The 22,550-nt window shown below is 32.2% G+C and overlaps 1 protein-coding gene across 4 annotated transcripts in view; it reads right to left on the minus strand.

Moving 5' to 3' along the window:
* MACROD2 (mono-ADP ribosylhydrolase 2) overlaps positions 1-22,550 on the minus strand; it is a 1,929,479-nt gene that overhangs the window by 1,901,532 nt on the left and 5,397 nt on the right. For all 4 annotated transcript variants that reach the window (XM_049100432.1, XM_049100431.1, XM_025469286.3 and 1 more), the window contains exon 2: positions 21,525-21,641. In XM_049100432.1, coding sequence (XP_048956389.1) covers positions 21,525-21,641 — 117 coding nt within the window. The remainder of the gene's footprint in view (positions 1-21,524; positions 21,642-22,550) is intronic.

The following is a 22,550-nucleotide window of genomic DNA, read 5'->3' on the forward strand; positions in this document are numbered from 1 at the left end:
ATCTCATGACCCTGAGATCACAACCTGAGCCAAAACCAAGAGTCAGACACTTACCCAACGGCACCATCCAGGCACCACTAAGCTGGGTGAATTTTTGAACTATTAGAAAAGAAAGTATATTTCCTATTCAGAAACCAAATTTTTGCTATGCTGAGTTACAGGCTGTTTAATACTAGTGGTTTTTAGTAATCTAATCTTGTCAGTCATATCTTTCAAAAGTATCCATGTTTTCTGACTGCATACTTTCCTGTTTTCCAGAGATGCTAATGGATTTTCTTCTTACTCTTGTATTTTTTTTGTCACTGCAATTTGGACTTAGCCCACTATCATATACTTACTATAAATTTTTAAAATTTCTTAGCTAAGCGAATAGTATTCCTCACGACATCACAGAAGTTATATCCTAAAAAGAAGCAATCTCTCCCCCTAAAATAGCAAGAAGAGAAAAGAAGCAGGTTCTTAGAGAAAGCCTCAGTTTATAGTTTCTTTCCCCCAAACACTATTTTAATAATACCCTGCATCCCATCAACAAGCACCCCCTCCAAAAAAAAAAACCCTTTCGAATTCCTACTCTAGTTCATCTTGTACTAAAGCATACCTGAAGAAGTTAGGTTTTCTTCTTTTATCATGAACAATTTACTCTATATTTTAAAACTATTGTAAAAGTAATTAGCCAAACTTACAGAAAAATTGCAATCCAAAGTTTTACAGATGAGGTATATTAAACATGCTTGAATGAACAACAAATATAGTGATAAATCAAAAAATTTAAACTAAGAATCAGAAAACCTGAGAACCACACCAATTCTACCAAATGCTATTTTTCTTCTTCAGTCAAGTCTAAATGGTACCCAAACCATAAGAACAAAGGGTGTTCTGATTTAATTTTCTATACAAAGATATTTCTCTGCTACTGGATGGCAATTCAATTTTTCTAAGAATACATTCATACCACTCTGCAAGGCAAATGATTACTGTCTTAATGGTCATACTTAATCATAAAAAAATCAATGGTCCATTCAAGCCCTAATCTCAGTATTTAGAATGAAATTAAAGGCAATTATAGTAATATTGCTTATATCCAAACCCATTAGATATTTAAAAAACAAAACAATGGCTAAGTTTTCAAATGTATATCCTTTTAACTTTTCAACAAATGTAATGTTTTGTAACAAAAAAAAACCTAAACATCCATGGACTATCAATGTTTCTTGCTTTATTTATATGCAAGTCTGAATGATGTGAATATAATGTCCTGAAGAAGCTGAAAAGGTAAGCTATTTAAAGGAATACCATGTCCAACCCTTTTGTAAATTAGCAATTCCAAATTGTCCTTTTTATAAATCTTGATTTTATTTAGGTTCACTTAAAAGTGAGGTTTGCTAAAATAAAATCCAAAAAACAATTAGGATATTTCCAAGATCTAAAACAAGCTGTGTCTATAATAATATGATTCTTTTCAGCAGCTCAACAAAGATTACTGATTAACATTTTGGTATCTGGATTTTGCTATTTGGTACTGTAGCAACTGAAAAAGTGATGGCTCTTTCTCAACTTTACTTTTATGTTTACTTTTACATTTTATGTTGGTTAGTTCACTAAAATGACTTCAAATACAATCAAGTACTCCTGAAACCTTTCCACTGAATGAACATACTATCGAGATATCTAGGTTAGAGACCATTACTGTGAAATTCTTTGCCTCTGATCTTGAGAATCATTTAGTTTCAACATAAAAACTTTCGAAATGTAGACCAATTAAATTAATTAATATTCCACCCCCACCAATCTTTTAGTACAAAAAGTGCCCTGTAAGAATAGTACTTTTATTGTGTAGCTTCACAAACTCCGTGGCAAAAGTCCATATATACCTTAGCACTCCAGTCAGAGAAGCAAGTTCATACAGCATGCTGCCAAAAGTTGCAAAATATACTTTATATTCAATATGCAGTCTGTCCTATTAAAAAATAATGGTGACTGATAAAAAGAAAAATCTAAAGAAGAAGCTTTCAAAAAAAATTTTCAATAGATTCTAAGTGCATATTTGGATGGAAAACAGGAAGAATTACAAAGAAATGTAAAGTTTATTTACATGGTGTAAAGTAGTATTCCTTACCACACTACCTGAGGGGACAAAGCCTTCTTCCTCACAATAGTGATTATAGCCAATTTTATTATCCACAACAAGCTTACCTTTTTCTAAGAGTTGTTTGTATCTTAAAAACAAAAATAGCATTATCAATTATAATCCATAAAAAATTATATAATACACAGCAGAAAATACATCTTACCAAACGTCGAATACAATTAATAGTAGCCACATAACACATAAACCCATACGTAATGCTTTTGGGGGAAAAAAGGCAGCATCACCAGAGAGTAAATGAAGAGGAACCAAAGAGCTGGGTTCAAATTCAGACTTTGCATCTAGATAGCAGTGTAACCTTGGACAAGCTAACCCCTCTGTTACTTTTATTCCCTCATCCATAAATAAGAAAACTATACCTGTTCCATGAGGTTGTTATGATGATTACATAAGTTAACATTTGTAAAGTACTGAGAAATATGTCTGGCACATATTAAGCACTTTGTAAGTTTCTGGTAAAAAAAAAAAAAAAAAAAAAAAAAACAGGAAGAACCTTTCCTAATACCAATGGATATTTGTTTCTCTTATCATTAACCCCAAATAATTCTTAGTTCTATGGTCACTCATTTTTACCCCTTATCTGTTTAACACACAGATAAACACAGGAGGTTTGGTTTGTTCACATAGAATATCAACATTACTGCTCTGAGAAATGAATTATCCTTTCCTCTGAACTGAATAAAGCTCAATCAAAGATGACTCAAGAAACTATGTATCTCTTAAAATTACGACATAAATTAAGTATTTAAATGCCCATCATGATGAAATATATTTAGTATCAGTTACATAATTCCATGAAAAGAGCTTTTATTAATTACTGAATATGACTTTATGAAAATGTTTTTGTAACTCTTACAACTCATTTTTTTAAATGTACATTTTAAGGTAAGAAAAGAAATGTAATAGAAGAAAGGAATGAACAAGACACAAACAAAAAGAAAACAATTGATCCTATTTGCCCATTAAAATATTTTCTAAAATTTTACTGTAGAATTTTTATAGATAACTTTATAATGGATAAAAACTCCCATCATCGCTTCTATTTTGGCCAAACTAATTATGCCAAAATTAGTAAATTCCACAAACTTGCTATTATGTTTGTATGGGTCATAAATTTTAAAGAATATAATTTTAAATTTTAAAGAATATAAATTTATAAAGAATATAATGCCAAACTAATTATGCCAAAATTAGTAAATTCCACAAACTTGCTATTATGTTTGTATGGGTCATAATTTTTAAAGAATATAATTTTAAATTTTAAAGAATATAATACAAACAATTCCCCTACACATTGCAAGCTATTTTAAAATATAACCAGCTATTCACATGTAATACTCTTTAAAATAAAGGTTAGACTGGATCATTAAAAAAAATATTTTAGGCCTCATATAAAAAGCTAAACTTTTTCAAGCTCCATGTACCTAGGACATGACAAAGATCTCAAGAAAAAGAGATCAATTTTTTAAGTTTTTTTTAATACATTAAAAATCATAAAGTTAAAAAAATCTAAATTAACTTAATATGATCATTGGCTTAGTAAATCACAGACTAATTCTATAATTATTGCAAGTTATCAAATGTTAAGCAGTCAATACATATTTACTATGTGGATAACCAAGAGCCCATGCACACTTGTGCTAAATGAATAGGTTCTTTTTAAATGAAAAGCTGAAGTCTAAAATAAAAGGCAAAGTTACATCATTTTTTTAAAAATTTATTTATTTTAGAGGGAGAGAGTATGTCCGCACATAAATGGGAGGAGGGGCAAGAGGGTGAGAAACAGACTCCCGCTGAGCATTGAGCCCAACGCAGAGCTCAATCCCACAACTCGTGAGACCATGACCTGAGCCAAAACCAAGAGTCAGACATTCAACCAACTGAGCCACCCAGACACCCCACAGTTACATTATTAAGGCACTGAAGATGACAAGAACCTCTCCCTCAGAAAAATGTTCTCTAAAATACAATACCTCTATTCAAAAAAAGTTTTTTGTACTCATGGGAAGCAACCACAGGAAAATATCCTGAAGTACTTGTTAACACTGTAGGTTCCTGGGCCCTAATCCACACCTACCGAATCATAATCTATAGTGTTTCATAAATGTTACACAAACATTAAATATATTAAGCAGAATTTGACAGAACCCAAAAGATTCTAGTTATTGTGCTAGGAACTAGGGACTATTAAAATAGTTTCAGTAAATCTCAACTGGGAAGGCAAGTAAAGGCTATCAAATATTATACAGAATTCAATAAGGCAGAAACTGTGTCTTCTTCCTTACTGAATTCTTCTCAGCTATCTGAATGCATTTCAAAAATGGGTTTTTGAGTTACTTTCTGTTTATCTGCACTACTTTACCCCTCTATTTTCCTGAATAAAGAATTTAAGAGATGACAAGAAAAAAATGAAGTTTGAGTAAGTTTTTACTATATTATGCCCATGAAAAATAGAAATTACTTTTAAGATCAATGACAGAGTAACCAAAAATTCAGAGCAAAATATTCTCCTTAACTCGGAAGTCAAGCCCCAGTATGAAATATCAATAAGTACTTGAAAATAACTCAATATATGGCAACCTGTCATTTAATGACACTTTTATAGATTAATTACAGATATTTTATGTATATTTAGGAACTTCATTATAAGAATTTTACATTACAGATTCTTAATTATACTTATTATATAAATGCAACAGTTGAGAATAAAATGTTTGCAAAGATACATATTGAAGAAAAAGGTTAACTTCACATTAATGTCCATTTACTAGGTAGACAATTTTCTTTCAGCATAAGCCTGAAAGATGAGATTACTATCCATTAATTAATACATAAATATCAAAGTCAAGAATAAGGCAAGAATACCTACTATGAGCACTATCATTTAAAACTACAGGTGACCTTAGCCAAAGGAAAAGAAAAAAGAAGTAAGAGGTAAAAATATTAAAAAGCTACAGGAAAATAATTTGCAGAAGGCTTTATTACCTACTTAGAAAATCTAACATATCTCTGAAAGACTGTGACTAAGAACAAATTCCAGGTCAGTATTCAAAAATTAACATTTCCCTTACCTCATCAACAGATGAGAATCAATTAGAAAATTAAATGGTAATAAAGATCCCATTCATAATATTTTTAACTAGTAAACAGAGGGCAATAAGTCTAATCAAATTTGACAAGATTAAGATGACGAAAATTATAAAACATCATCTGACTACATAAAAATGTAAAACTGTGTAAAATACATACATATATAATCACTAAAAATAGATAAGTGAAACAAAAATCTGCAATACATATAACTAAAAGTAATTTCCTTAATTTACAATGATCTCTTAGGAAGTTAATAAACATATTTCTAAAGCGAGCAAATAATAAGAGGAAATGATTCATTAAATGAATACAACAACCCACTTAGAACAGTGTTGGGCCCCTAGTAAATGCTTAAACAGAAAAATACACAGCTAATGAATATTATACTAAAGTAGGTTCAACCTCACTCATGATTTTTAAAATAGCAAAACAATCAGTGGCAAAAATAAAATACAGGTGATAAAATCCAGAGTTGGTGCTAGGAAGCATACATATGCAATACACTAAAAGTAGGACTATAATGATGGTTTAACATTTTTAAAGTGAAAACTGAAAACATCTCTCATTTGAAAACCTTGAGTCTCTGACCTAGCAATTCCATGGCTAGGAATTACTTTTATGATAGAAACATATATAATAATACAAAGATAAAATACAAGAACGTGTGTGAAATACTATTAAAAATAGGAATTGATATTATCAAAATGCCCATCAATAAGAGAGTGATTAAATAGACTATGAAGCCTGTACAAATAAATAAAGTAAATCATTTCTCATGGAAGGGTATCCATGATAGATTATGAGATGGGAAAAAAGCATAAAAATAAATCATATTAGAGCACAGTACTATGTATAAAAGCAAATAAGAAAGTTCTAAAGCACAGTTATATAAATACTAAAACTTTCTAACATATACATTAACTATTAATGGCAGTTACAAATTTGGGGAGTGAATCAGAAAGAAAGACATTTTTCATTTTATGCTCTAATGTACTGTTTGCCTCTCCATATGCAAGTATGAGGTTTATTAATTTTTTGGAGAGACATATGCTTAGATAAGAACATTCAACACTGTCACAATATCAACTCTTTCAAAATCTGATAGGATTTTTTAAAAAGATTATGAATAGAACTCTATGAATATTCTATGAATAGAACAGAATCTAAAATCATTTGGAAAAAATATATCAAAATAAATGAAACTTTTTAAAAAGGCTAAGAGTGGATTTTTCCCAAGTTATCAAAATACATAAACTATAGTACTTATAACAATGTCATACTACACAAAAATTGACAGATCACAATGAAACAGAATGAAGAACCCAGAAATAGATTACTACATACATGGAAATTTTAGCATATGATTAAGATAAGATCAGTAGAGATAAGTCGATATCCATTGGGAAACAAATCTAAGACCACCTACCTCCTACCACAGAAAAAAGAAATTCAATACTGATAACAAACCCAAAGTAAAAATAAGCCAAACTTTTTTAAGAAACTAAAAAGCACTTTCTTATAAAAAGGAGGAAAATCTTAAATCTAGTATATTCTAAAATGCCAGAGATTAAAAAAACACTTGCAGATGTACCAAAAATGTAAAACTTCGCTGGTAACAAGATAGTATAAATGACAACAATCATTATTATAAAAGCTAGTACTCAGAGGTCACTTACTTAAGATTAGACACTACTCTATGCTGTTTGTAATTACTAACTTATTTAATCCTCGCAATAATCTTTTGAGGTATACCATCACTAACCTTGTTTTACCAATGAAGAAACTGAAGTAGAGGGACTCAGCAACCTTCCCAAAGTGGCAGAGCCAGTATTCAGCCTGGCTGTCTGGTTCAAGTCTGTATTCTTAACCACAATACTGTTCGACCACAGTCTTCTAATAGATATTGCAACATTTACAAAGTTAAAATGCAAAAAATAGGCAATCCAATAGAAAAATGGGCAAAAGTTATGAACAGGAAACTCACAAAAGAAATACAAATGGCCAATACATAGGAAATTTTAAACAGATGCAAATCACAACAACAAAGATTTACTAGTTTTTTTCCCATTCCACCAGCAAACATTTCAGGGATTAATGAAATCTTTTGTTGGCAGAGTTATGAGAAAACAGGTATTCATAGAGTATTGATGTGTGTATAAACTATTTCAGCAGCTTTGGACAATGATTTGATGGTTTTACCAAAATTTCAAATGTATGCTACCTATAATGCAACAATTCCACTTTTAGTAATCTATCTCCAAGAAATCTTCAGATATACACACAAGATTACAAACATATTCATCACAACCTTGTTTGAAAAAGAAAAAATATCTAGTGTACATGAAGGATAAAATAAATTTATGGTAAGTAAATTTAAATAAATTATGATAACAATATATGGCCATTTAACAAAAAGCAAGGAAACATCAAAATACAGTTTTTAAGTTGGAAAAAGCAAACTCCAAAGAACCATATATGCATACTGCTAGTCTTGCATAATGCTAAAAACTAACAAAATCCTGGGGCCTCTAGGTGGCTCGGTTAAGCATCCAATTCCTGATTTCAGCTCAAGTCATGATCTCAAAGTTGTGAGATCAAGCCCCATGTTAAGCTCGACACTGGGCATGGAACCTGCTGAATATTCTCTCTCTCCCTCTTCCTCTGCCCCACCCCTCAAAAAAGAGCTAACAAAATACTACAGATGGATGATACATGTACAAAGTATCTGTAAAAGTGTAAGAAGTAACAGGACTAAGTGCATAGACTCTAGTGCCAGACTGGCTGGATAAACCATATAATCAGTTAACATCTCTTGGTCTCAATTCCCCATAACTTTATCACTTACTTCCTAAGGATTTTAGGTCTTCCTAAAAACTCTCTATTTATTAGTGCTTAGAAAACCTCCTGATACATTGTTGTGTTGAATAATAATAAACTAAAAAATGCACAAAGGCCTAGAAAGATAATCACCTAAGTGTTATAAGTATTTACCTGTATGGAATTTGCTGTTTGGGGAAAGGAAACTACCATTTTTAAACTCTATATGTTTTTATATCTTTTGAGTACTTTACAACAACTATGATTTAAATCCTTTATAAAAATAAAACAAAGTGTAAATACACAGATATAGAAATGTATAGTATTGACCACCTTCAGTACTTTCAAAACCTTATATCAAACTTACTACAAATTAATGCTTAGAATAGATATTTATCATTAACTTTGTTATTTTAAAAATAATTTTTAATACAATCAACATTTAAAGGGAAAGTACTTATTATTTACTTGTAACTTACAACTCATTTTAAGAAATAATTACAAAGCCTTAAATAAGTTCTAATGTAAGTTGTATATACATTTCAGATGTCAGAACATTTAAGCAATTTTTCATTGTCAAAGTAATGGAGTTCAATCCATATGCACACAAATACTACACATTTACTTTAAAATAAAAAGTACCTCATATAGCATGTCAGAAATCGTTTCAGAGAAATATAGAGAGGCCTCCTTCACAGAGAGATATGTGAAATATTTGGAATAATAGTATAACCGATTTAGAAAAAAAGACATGTTTGTATCCCATTGTTTTCATTACCATGGAGAACTGGTATTTATCGAGTATTATCTTCCGTGAACACAGTTAAATAGTCTAAAATCCCAGGCTGGAGTTATTAGTAAGTTATGAATGACCAAAACTAAAATGGGACTGTTATATTCACTATGTCGTTTCTCAGTAAATCTCAAATAACTTGACATCTTGATGTAGATATGTGGAAGAAAGTTAAAAAAGATATACCTATGCCTCTCTCTTCCTAAAAGTTAGTTGTCCTTCATCGATTAAATTTGCACCTCAAAGATGTACAAATAACAGGAAAAGTCAGCTTGTTTAGTAGTTTAAGTATTGATAATTCCAAACAGTCTGGCCACAAGTTACTATGTAAACAACAGAAAGGAAGGAAAAAGAAAAGGAGGAAGGGCTACTTCCACAAGATTTTTCATCAAAATAAATTCAGTGACCTCTTACACCAAATAAACCCTGAGAGAATCAACAATTAGAATTTTCCTGTACCTCCAGGAAGATCAGGTAACATATTTTTCAATGAAATCTATAAGAAAAAAGTGCTATTTCTTGACTCCATGTTCTCCCTGAGCCAATCAGTGTTTCAAAGAACGCATTGGCTTACTTTGTTAAATCATAACTAGAAACAAAAAAGTAATCTGCATGTAGTTGTCTGTCTTAAACAACAACAACAACAAAAATCACTGCCGTTCCAATCACTAACAGTACTGATAAATTACACCATCAGGGATCTGAAAAGGGAATATCACTTATACAAAATCATATTATTTTAGACTAAGAATCTCCATAGTCAGACACAGATTAGACATCATCTTGTTCAATTACCACCCAGTGAAGAAAGTGCTTTTATTATGACTGTCATCTAGAACCTTTCTGAATACTTCCAATTACAGGAAATGCACTGTGTCAGAGTTCATTCCATTTAGAAGCAACTAATGGTTTTTAAAAGTTTTCTTGCATTATTCTAAAATCAGACTCAGTTAACTGAGCCAATGCTCCAAAGAGTTGCTCTTCCTTAGCCCTCACTTTATGTCTTCCTTCCTTTAGAACTTGAAAAACTAAAATGCAATTATTTTCATAAACTCAAATAGCCAATATTTACAATAGGTTAGGCATCATTAGAAAAAAATCAAACATTAAAAGACACAAGTAGAATTTCAAAACAAATTAAAACATACTACACATCTTCAATTCTAAAATGTCTTTTCCTGTGTGCATAACAATTAATTTAGCATTTCTGGTGATACAATTGGACAACTGGAATCTCTCAACATTTCAGGCAACAAAATATTTAATGACCGTTTGAGTACACAGGAGTCCTAATAACTGGCTGAAACCTTTCACTGACACCATCTGGTAAAATCAAGAAAATGCCAGCACTAAAATTCAAGATAGGTATCAGTGGTTTAAGGAAAAAAAATCCCAGACAAAAGTACATTTTTAAGTAGTGCTTTATCACCAACTTTATCAGAAAATAATTTTGTAGAAAAACAAACACCAGCAACTTTGAGTGAAAAAAAAAATGATTCACAAGAATTGGACTCTGAGTGCAAAGACATTTTAAGAATACCTAAATTAATTTATTTCACTTAGAGTTTCTTTTGAAAATATGTCCAAAGATGATGTATCACAAATGTGTAACTCAGTAAATCTACAATATTTTTTAATTTATTTATTGAAAGAGACTAGAGTGATTAGAGAGCATTGTGTAGTAATTCGATAGTGCTTTTCCCCCTTCCTTCTTAATGGAATATAAAAGAATGGTGTTTCTTACAGTTTATTCAATAAAACATGGTAGTTCAAAGAAGCTCTGTGCATGGTTGACATGGCAGAAATTACTATTCATCAAAACCAGTTTCTAATTTCTTCCTCTTTCTATAATTAGAATACATTTCTCAGCCTATCTTACAATTAAATATGGCCATGTGACTGAGATGTGGCCCAAGATACATGAATGGAACCCAGGTGCACCATTTCTAGACCTAGCTCACATTAAAAAAAAAAAAAAAAAAAAAAAAAAAAACTCTGACACATAATCCTTCTTTTTCCTCTTTCCCCCACGGTTCTCAAGGGCAATCTTTGAAGCAACATGTCAAAGAAGGAACAGGTTCCAACAGCTCTATCTCTAAAAGACTATGTGAAACAGATGCCCCCCTCACATATATGCACACTCATATCCCCAACCTAACCACCACCATCCCTCTACCAGCACCAATCATAAACACCCACACTAGATTGTTAGGTAACACAAAAATAAACTTCTATCAGGTCAAGCTTCTTGAGAATTAATTTGTTAAAGCAGCTAGAAGTAGCCAAACTAAAACAGCTGATTTTCACATTCGAAATTATAAAGTTAAGCAGAAGGGTGGACCACATAGTTCCAAGCTCTCATTTGCCCACAGAAACAACATACAGAAACTAAACCAACTTTGTTGAAATTCTGAAAAACAAAGGTTTACAGAAACCAAGCCAACACCCTAAAGGTGGTAGTTTTAAAAAACCACCGTTAGGGATGCCTGAGTGGCTCAGCGATTGAGCATCTGCCTTCAGCTCAGAGCATCATACAGGCTACAATATGGATGAATCCAAAAACATTATCCTAAGTAACATTAGCCAGAAATAAAGAATATTGTATTATTCTACTTATGTAAAGTCTAGAATAGACAATTTTATGGAGGCAGAAAATAGAGATTACCAAAAGCTGTGTGAGGGGGAGGATGGGGAGTTACTAATGGGTGCAGAGTTTCTATTTGGGAATATGAAAAAGTTCTTGAAATGAGTACGGATAATGGTTGCACAACATTGTAAATTTACTTCATACCACTAAATTGTACACTTTAAAATGGTTGAACAGATTTTAAATACACTTACGGACCCAGTAAAGTTACCAGAAACTAACTAGTTTTTTAGACCGCCAGGTACACATTTTTACATCTGTCAAGTCACATATCACCAGAACAAGCAGAAGAATTCAGAGACTGTAGAGTGTGTATTTTTTGTGTTTGTCAAAGACATAAGTATGGCTAAATGCAATATTCTCAGGAGTCACACAATTTCTACTATTATTAAAAAATTTAAAAAAAAATCAAGAGGTCGGGTACCTGGATATCTCCGTACATACACTCATTATTTTAACATTCAAATAAGATAAAGATCTTTAACCTCCATCCTATCTATATGGTTTGAGGCTACATAGACTCTGGCCTTCCATGGGGACTGACTTCCTGCCATTTGCTGGAGCTTCTTGCTTTCTACCATCCCTCCATGAGTCCCATCCTTGTTTCAGTCCTATATCCTCACACCGCTCTCCAAAGCTGTCCCAAAATTCAAAATTTCTCTGTTTTTGTCTTGTCTGTCCAGATTTCTCATATCCACAGAGTCAAGCTGTTTTTCTCAACAAAAAGTCATCTCCTTTGATGTATGAACTATGCTATTCCCTTAGTTTGTGAAAATTGTTCAGTCAACTCCTATTTTAAACAATTCTTCCCTTTCAATTACATTAAAATTCATATGCAGTGAGGACCAGAGACTTTTGATTCACTTGCTACTCTAAGTGCTAAATAACAGAAGTTGTAAATTTTAAAATATGAGCTTTTAAGTTCAGAAAGCATTTTGTTTTAGATGCCCTCATTCTCAAATCTGACAGTACAAATTTCAAAATTCTTAAACCAATATACACTTATAAAGGAAACAAAAAATAGTCTGATGTTTTTAAACCAATCATTTAAAATAAAGTCTTCCTTGATCAGTTGTAATTCCACTTATGCTTAAAAACAAACTACTAAATAGATACATACACAAGGACCTCCACTAGACCCTGTAAAATTTCAATAAGCATTCACAATTCCGACCTTTTTAAAGCAGACAGACCAAATTCAAAGTAGACATGTGGTTACAGTTACAGGAATACAAAGAAGAAAAAAAAAAACCTATGCTATATTATACATTGCTTAAGAACCTAGATGTGACTAGAAGTAGTGAATACAGACTCACAAAAGAGTTTCCTACAAGAGAAAGAGCACATTCTAGAATAAGAAGAGCAAGCTTTGGAGCTACGCAGGCTTACTGATATCCTCTCTCAATTCTCATGACAACCTTAGGATGGAGAAATAATCAGCCTCTATATGGCAAGTAACAAATGTGGAGACAAGTTTAGGGACTTCACAACTTCTCTGGCTAGGACGCATAATAGCAGAATTGGAATCTGATGCCAGTAATGTTTATTTCCAAAACTTTTGCACTCACACAATTAACATACTATATATATATACGTATATATATATATCAAAATAATGGAAATCCTTACATGTCTAATCAGTATTTAGCATTAAGCCTCAACTTATGTGCGCACGTGCACACACACACACCCACCCTGAAGTTTTTACCCCAACATACAACGGAAGTACAAAACCTGGAAAATCTGTAGTTTGTTATATGCATATGGCAGACACAATCACAAATCTAAGAATCATGAGAGAATCTCCTGTATTTTGGGTTTTTTTGAAAAACTGATTATACCTAGTCCAATCTCTAGGAAACAACCAGCAATCTGACATCTATTCCTTCCCTGGAGTTAGGCCAAACTAAACCACAGTATTCCAAACCTCTAAAGGCACTTGTATCTTTGTATATGGCAAGGCATATAGACTACTGCTGAATTGTACCTTATTGCTGATCTATATTTTGTTATATATCTGTTTTTTGTTATTGAACTATATTTTGATTCTTGTTTCATCAGTAATTCTCAATGTGGTTCTAAATCTAAGGCTTAGGTAAAACTGTAAATGGTATTTAAATCTTTGTTTTGAATACTTACATGAAAAATCAATAAATATTTCAGAAAAGAAGACCAAGACTTTATAAAGACTCATGTAGAAAAATGGCCAGAGAAAGGAAAAAAAAGAAAATGAAAGGAAAATATTGGCTTTGGTTACCACCATTCTATAGCCCATCTCAAAGTACCTGTTTACACTGACCAAAATGTATTTAAGTAAAATCTGTTTACTAGTATTATTTACTTAGTAGGTTAAAAGAAAACAAGTAGAATCTGTGACATCACAGACATAAAACACACATCTTCTGGTCTCAACACCAAATCATTATATATGCAAAAAAAAAAAAAAAAGGTATGTGTTTTTTTTAGTTCTCTATTAGTTTAAAAACAAATTTAAATACGAGGACAATTCACATAGCACATGGTAGTATACACGCCAATGCACAGTAAGATACACTTTTGTTAAAATAATCTTGCAAAGGAGGTAAAAAGACCAAGAGTAAAATAAAGGTGCAGGAAAAACAAAACCATGTAGTGAATCATGAATCCCTATATAACTTCATATTTTTTTCTCTCCCTTTTAGAAATTAACCTTACTTAACAAATGTTTGACTAAACCAATGCTCATACCTTCACATAGAATATCATGACAAAAATTCTTAATGTTTTCCTATATTATTACAATTATTACAATGAATGCCATTATCCTCAAAATTTTTAGAAATTCTTTAGCTTAATTCTTTCATAGGGGACCAAACTGTCAATAGTCAAGTTCTTTTCTGAAGCAAACCAACTAAGTAAAGGGCTTAAGTGGGATATAATATTAAAATAATTTCTTATAGTTGCTTTACATACTCAATAATGCCAAAGTAAACGCATTAGAATTGCAATCTTTAAGATTTTTTTACACTTCAAATTATTTTACAATAATTACTTACTATACAGTAAGCTTAGTGTCTGTGTATATACCCATTTAACATAAGCTCTTCTAACTTCTTAAAATATTTTTTAACAATTTATTTGAGAGGAAGAGAGAGGGAGCATGAGGAGGGGCAAAGGGAGAGAAGAGAGAAACTTAAGCAGGCTCTGCACTGAACGCAGAGCCCAACACAGTGCTCCATCTCACAACCCTGAGATCATGACATGAGCCGAAGCCAAGAACAGATTGCTTAACTGACCGCACCACCCAGGCACCCCAAGCCCTTTGACATTTAAACTCACAGGAACAGAAATCGTGACATTTAGTTACTAAAAGTATTATAAATAATAACATACAATGCTGATGAATACTCAACACATGAATTCCCATCCTTGTCTCAGGTAAAAATCTATGTAATAGTTCAATAAAATCTTAATTCAAATTTATCAGTGGACTTAAAATTTAATAAAACTGACCTTATATTACAGAGATGTAAATGCATATTTTACAACCAACAGTATGGCTTAATTTCTAAGCCCATCACTCCCACATGAATCTTTATAATACAGCAAAAAAAAAAAAAAAGATGAGAAGAAAAGAAATAATACATGAAAATACTACCAGGCAAATAGTTTCTAAATTATTCAATTCACACAAGTATCTAATGAGTATCTAGTGTGCAGCAAGAACTATGACAGATGCCAGAGATATAAAAGGGAATAAAGACATCATCCCTATTTTCCTAATTACCATCTCATATGGATACAGAAGCTGATCAAGATAATCCTACAATTGAGTACATAAAAACAAATTAATATAAATGCTCTATGAAAAGGAGCACAGCACTATGAAAGTATCTAATAAAGGAAACTGTTCCAGAGTAAGGGCTCAGGAAAGACTTTAAAAAAAAAAAAAAATAGAAGGGTTTCAAGGTGAGAAATGAAAGCTGAGAAAAATTAAGGTGAGATAAGTGGTAGGAGGAGGGGGGAGACAAATACAGGTAAAGACCCAGTAGTGAAAGTGGGAGGGGGCACAGAACATTCAAGAAACAAACAGAATAGTGTGGCTATAGGCAGAGACCAAGAAAAGGAGTGGTATAATAAAGAGCCCAAAGAGGAGAGGAGCCAGACCATAAAGCTTAGCACATTTTAGGATTTTAGTCCTTACTAGTCTTTTTACTTTTAACTATAAAGTGAAAAATGTTTGTTTCTAATATTAGTTCTACTTTTGCCACATCTTTGTTGGTAATGGAAACATCACAAATAATTATAGAATAAGCCAGAGTCGTCTTTGTTACCTGAAGCAAAAACAGATTTCCGGTTTTTTTAATTAAATTTATTTTAAGATCACATAAAAGGGGGAAAAATCACCACCTACTCAAAATAAAAGATTTCTATCTAAGGGTGTCTGGGTAGCTCAGTCGCTTAGGCGTCCAACTCTTGATTTCTGCTCAGGTCATGAACTCAGGATCCTGAGATTGAGCCCCATGTGTGGCTCTGTGATGAGCATGGAGCCTGCTTGAGGTTCTCCCTCTGTCCTTCCCCCCTTACCCATGTGTGCATGTGCTCTCTCTCAAAAAAGGAAAAAAAAATTTTTTAAATTAAAAACATTTCTATCTAAGAATTAAGGAGTTTTGCTCTGAGCTGCCTTCTGCTTCTACAGATCATTTTACTTTCAAAGTATGGTGCTTAAACTGAATATAAAAAGGAATCAATATCACAAAATTAAATAGGAAATATTCCTTTCCAATATTTGTATCCCTATTACAAATATCCTGTTTTAAATACTAACTTCCTATTTAGTCACTTTAAACTGTGCTCTTCCAACTAACATCAAATATTTAATCAAATAATATAGTTAACATTGTTTAAAAATCTGGGTAAGTCCCCACCTCATCATAGTTATTTTTTTTTTAATTCCTTTTACCAAAAAATAAAAAATTCCTTTTACCATCATGGTCCCACACCCCATCCATGTAACACTCAGTAACACAAGTAATTATATTTCTATTTCCCAATTGATGATTTCTAAACATCAATATTCAAGTTGGTACACAGGTAAAATGCAACAAAATTCAATATCCACACTGAAATAAGATCTCAGTGACTGAGAGATTGAGTTTGGACTTAAATTTTATTTATTTATTTATTTATTTTTTGGTCAGTCATCACTTCTTGTGGAAATAATTTAACAGAAGAAATTAGTTCTAATGAAAATGTGCAAATAGGGTTGAACTTCTAAGTTAACAATGCTAGCTATTTTCAGTATGAAAGATTACGCACATACCTCTCTAGCCAACCCATACATCTCAAAATTTTTATATACCTCAAAAAAATGGAGATTCACACAAAGACTTGAGTTCACAGACCATTTCCAGTTAAGTGTTTTCAAATGACCATAAATCATGTTTGAATATATATAAGATGAAATATCAAGATATGAAGTATGAAGTTTCTTTCTAAATGACGCATTTTTTAAAAAATTTGTAACACCTGAGTAAAATAATTGTATATTTTTCATCTAACTCACTGTCACAATTATATTTTATCTCCTTTGCTATTTCATATAAACATTAAAAGTAATGACTCAAAACATCTAAATTTACAGCTGTAGCTATTTTCCCTGATACTAACTAGTAAGACAAAATCAGCATAAGCATAGCAGTCTTTGCCAATCCTTTGCTCCATCCAAAGAAACAATGCTTCTCTGAGTGGTGTTTTAAAAGAACCTTGGAAAAAAAAATAAAAATAAAAAAATAAAATAAAATAAAAGAACCTTGGCTTAGAAGTAGCAAAGGAGTACAGAACACATACAAATTAAACCTGAAAACTTTCCTCCCTACAAAGAAAACAATGCCATTTTTCTATCATATGCATCTATCCATCCATTTATAGATCTGTATTTGTCTTTCTACTGTACCACAAGACTACAATTTAGTAATTGTATGTTTTTGAGAGTTATACTTTTTTTTAAGATTTTATTTTTTTATTAGAGACACAGAAAGAGAGAGAGAGAGAGAGAGACAGGCAGAGGGAGAAGCAGGTTCCATGAAGGGAGCCCGACACGGGACTCGATCCCACATCTCCAGGATCACACCCTGTGCTGAAGGTGGCGCTAAACCGCTGAGCCACGGGGGCTGTCCAAGAGTTATACTTTTAAATGCACGTTCACACACATACATCCTCTATAGACTATTAACCACTGAGGTACTCCCACTTAATATATGTGGCAGGGTGGGGAAGAGAGAGAGGGAGATTTTAAATGGCAGTCAAAAATTAAAAAGAGAGGCATCTGGATGGCTCAGTTGGTTGAGTGTCCTACTTCTGATTTCAGTTCAGGTCATGGTCTTAGAATCATGAGATCTAGCCCTCAATTGGGCTTTGCGCCCACCATGGAGTCTGCTGGAGATTCTCTCTCTTCCTCCCCATCTGCCCCTCCTGCCACTCACTCTCATGCTCCCTCTAAAATAAATAAATAAAATTTTTAAAAAGAACTCTTTGATTACCCTTGGAAGATTTCAGGAAACCAACTCAATTTAAAAACTGGCAAATAAAAGGAAATCCAGCATTTATTCTCCCTTTTCTGTATAAATTGTGTTACATGGAAACAAAAAAATTGATGAGAAAGTTCTTTATAGAAGTCCAAATAATAAATGAAGGAATGATAAAATCAGAATAAGACCATATTGCAATCTCTAATAAAATAGTGGATTTAAGCAATGATCATCAATGGCTATGAAAATCATTAAGTGAAAAGTTGGCAGGGAACTTTACAATGGATAGATTAGGCTGGGAATACTTGAACCTAGTGATGAATCTTCAACACAGACAGTAACTAAACATTATGTGTCTTGTGATATTATGAAAAAGAAGGTATAATAATTGATAAACTATTCTTTTTTTATATAATTTTCTGCCTTTTCCTTTATTTATTCTTTTTTAATTTTTATTTATTTATGATAGTCACAGAGAGAGAGAGAGAGAGAGAGAGAGAGAGGCAGAGACACAGGCAGAGGGAGAAGCAGGCTCCATGCACCGGGAGCCCGATGTGGGATTCGATCCCGGGTCTCCAGGATCGCACCCTGGGCCAAAGGCAAGCGCCAAACCGCTGCACCACCCAGGGATCCCGATAAACTATTCTTTAAAAAAAAAATTGAACCCAAGTCTGAGCAAGACTCTGGATTTAACTACTAGCTCATAAGTAACACTATGGACAGAGAAACATGTTAAATGACACTACAAAGATGCAGTCAGCAAAATCCAAAATGTTAAAAGTTTGGAAGACAAATAATCTACTTTATTTATCAAATAAATTACAGGAGGTGGGAAAGAGGACAGAGAGAAAAGAAACTATATAAATTAAAAGAGACTTAAGAAATATATTCAATCAAATATGTGGACCCTGTTCAGATCTTAAGCAAACCTACTATATTAAAAAAAAAGTAAAACCCTTTATGAAACAATTATAAAAAGTTTAATACTAACTGGATATTTAATTATATTAAAGAATTATTCATTTAAGTGTAATGACAGTGTTGTGGTTATAGTAAAAAAAAAAAAAAAAAAAAAAACAGAAAACATGTCCCTATGTTTTAGAAACACATGCATATGCACACATATATTTACAGATAAAATTAGTATGACATACAGGAATTGCTTCAAAATAATTTGTGAAGAAGGTGTGGGAAGCACTGGTATAAATGAAAAAAAACTGGCCATGTTTTACCTTCAAACAGGGTGATTGGAGTAAAAAGGTTCATTATACTACTCTATTTTTACATAATTTTTTATTTTTTTTATTTTTTTTTATTTTTACATAATTTTTTAAATGCTCATTTTAAAGTTTGAAAAAAAAAAAACAATTCTTCTTCACAGAGGGTTGACCTCAAGGTATTCTTATTTAACATATTAATTATGCTCACCTACTCATGAGTCACTATTGCAAGTGTTGAGACACAGTATATTAAGAGAAAAGAATTTAAAAATTCCCTTCAATAAAGGAACTGACAAATGAAAGAGAATTATTAATGAAATGGAAGCATATAATTTCAGAGATTTACCAACAGCAGTTGACAAATATGAACAATAAGAAACTGGGTTGTGAAGTGGGGGTTGTTGTTTGTTTTGTTTTTTTGGTACTCATCTCCCATCCTTTCTCCTTCTGATCCATACTTGCCAGCATTACCAGAGTAGTAAAAGTCAAATAAAAATACTGTCTACTTCCAGCTTTCTACACATTTTATATTTGGCAATTTTTAGTTTCCTTTTTTAGGAGACCTTAAAATCAAAATTATGACAAATGCATTCAATTATTCTCCAGCTTATTTAGCTTTCTACTACAATATAATAACAAAAAGAATTTAATTAAAGCAAAACTGAGCAAAGTAAGAAAAAAATTAAAATAGCTTGAGAACTTCCCACGTAATTCTGGATATCAAGATCAAAACGTCCTTCTACAAAAATGTAATAATGATAAACTACAACATTTGAAATTGGTATATTGTGCAAACCCAATAAATACTGTTCATGTCCTACGAATCAGAAAGTGTTCAACAGAAATACAAACTTCATCACATCATCTCACTGCCCATGAAAAACTTTCAGCTCAAAAAAAGCATTTTAGGAAAAAAGTGAAATACATAGACCAGTTGTAACCACTTATAAAGCTCCTATTCGGAGTAAATACACAGGATCCTGCTAGGGAATACAATGGCAGGTGTTATTTAATGTATTTTTCTGATTCAGGGGACAAATTTTGGTGTGTGGTATCTCTGAAAATACCCAACTATGAGTCCTCTGATAACCCAGTTCAACCCTAGACTGTTATGTGTATATTCAAAAAGAAGTAGCCAACATAAAGGCCAAGCCTTTATGCAGAGGTGAGTAGACCAACATTGGGCAATACAACCTTGGGTATCTCAACCCCTCTGTCAATTGTTCTGGCAGCAACAGGAATCTCTTTCTGAATGGAAAAAATTGCTTTAAAAGAACATTAAGTACTACATCCTTAGAAAAGTGACCAGCTAAAAAAAGCAACTAAGAAAGAAAGAGGACTCACATGTTTTGCCTTCTAGAAAAATATAATTCTGTCTAAAATGAAAACTCTCAGGTAAATGTGTTCTCTTCAGACACTAAAGCCTAATTGGGCTGCTATTTCCCACCCACAGATTTGTCCACAGGAATTCCATATTAACTTTCTTGTTCTGAATCCATAGTATCCTGTACAGTTCCATCAATCTAAGACCAGAACCTGTGAAATTAGCATGTTCCAAGTCACTTTCATACAGTTACCTTTCTTTCTCAATTATGAAGTATCCTAAAAAGCACCCTATTTCTTCTTAGCTTCACATCTAGACCATTAACATCAATAAGTGCTAATTCAGAGGTAGGCATAATAAGCATCCATTAAATCTATTGTTTTTTAGAATTTTTTCCATGTACCTTTTCAATACTTACAATTTCATTTATATTCTAACACATACCTTCACTCAGTCTAGACTCTCATTAAATCATACTTTTGAGTATGTAATACAAATACTTTATTTACATGCAGATATAATACCACACCCTACAAAACATATACACTTCTCTAAAACTATGGGAAATGTTTTTCTCTATTCTTCCTAATGTACCCTCAACTGTATCCAATCCTCAGAATATCTTAAAGAAACCTGAATAAGTGAATCTAATTAAAAAAAAAGAAAAACTCAAAAGGCCACACCACAAAAGCACCAAATCCTTAATATTATTTGCTCCAAGAACAACTGCAGAATTTTTTTTAAGTGCTATAAATGTGGACTATTATAACATGAATTATGTTAATAGAGTTTCCTAAATTTAAATAACAGAATAGATTGCTAAAAACAATTAAATGGCAACAAAGCAATTACTTCAAATACCAAAAATATCATCTTTTTACTGAATGCTAGTTATTCAATTCTATCAAAACTGTCCTGCAAAGACATAAATAAATGACAATAATATCTACCTGAAAAATGTTTTGAGAAACTTACCATCATTTTGGTTCTTGCCCTTCATCTCCTCCTTCCACGATAGGATGGTGTTCAGGGGAACATAGTCCCTTATGTATTCTTTGCGTCTCTCCTCTAAGGTCATCTTCAGTAAACGTTCTTGCAAAATAAAAGCAGAATCTCCATTTGTATTTAACTTTTAAGTTCAAGAATTGTTTTATAATTTAGTATTAATCATGTAAAGAAACTAAAGAATTGGCTGGGCTTGAGAAACATCAAAATGAAAATATAATGATATCATATTTGAATATTTAAAAATGTCAAGTTAATACCATATTACCAGAGGGGTTGGGGGGAGGGGTGGAAATCAAAGCTTGATGAGGAAGACTCTTATGATGGTCCAAGAAATAAATGAACTCTTTGAATCAACGTCTACTAACAGTCCATGTGCCAAGTAATATGTTTATACACTGCAGGTACAAAGGTGATCCTTTACCTTGAGGAGTTCACAAGACAAAACAGGAATGGATAATATACAGAATAACAGCTACATAAGTGAAATACAAAATCCTAAGACACGTATATACAAATGCTAAGAGCACAAGAAAAACAGCCACCACAGTATTTCCTTAATTAAAACATACCATCAACAATAAAAGTTTTCGTTTTTCAATTTAATAGTATTTTTGTGGAGGTGATTAAATGCTACTTTTCAATATATATCTTGATAAAATATTTTTTTAAATGCATATTAGAATTAATGATGGTGGCAGTAAGTTCTTTATTAGTGCCGGTACTTCACACATATAATTTCATGGAAATAATCTTTCCAACAACTCAAAGAACATCAAAGTTCAGTAGCTGTCCAAAGCAAGAAAGCTTTCCATTAAAATCCAGTCAGATATCTCTAATAGTCAAAAAGTACAGCCTACACTATTAGTATACTACCTTCACAGGAAAAGCTCCTCAAAAGAGGTGATGTACGATGACGTACGTGTGTACATCAGCTATCATGTATTACATACTTTACCAGAGGTCTCCACAATGTAAAGACATGGACCACTGTAC

Source organism: Canis lupus, chromosome 24, assembly GCF_003254725.2.
Source record: "Canis lupus dingo isolate Sandy chromosome 24, ASM325472v2, whole genome shotgun sequence".
In the NCBI taxonomy this organism is placed as follows: domain Eukaryota; kingdom Metazoa; phylum Chordata; class Mammalia; order Carnivora; family Canidae; genus Canis; species Canis lupus.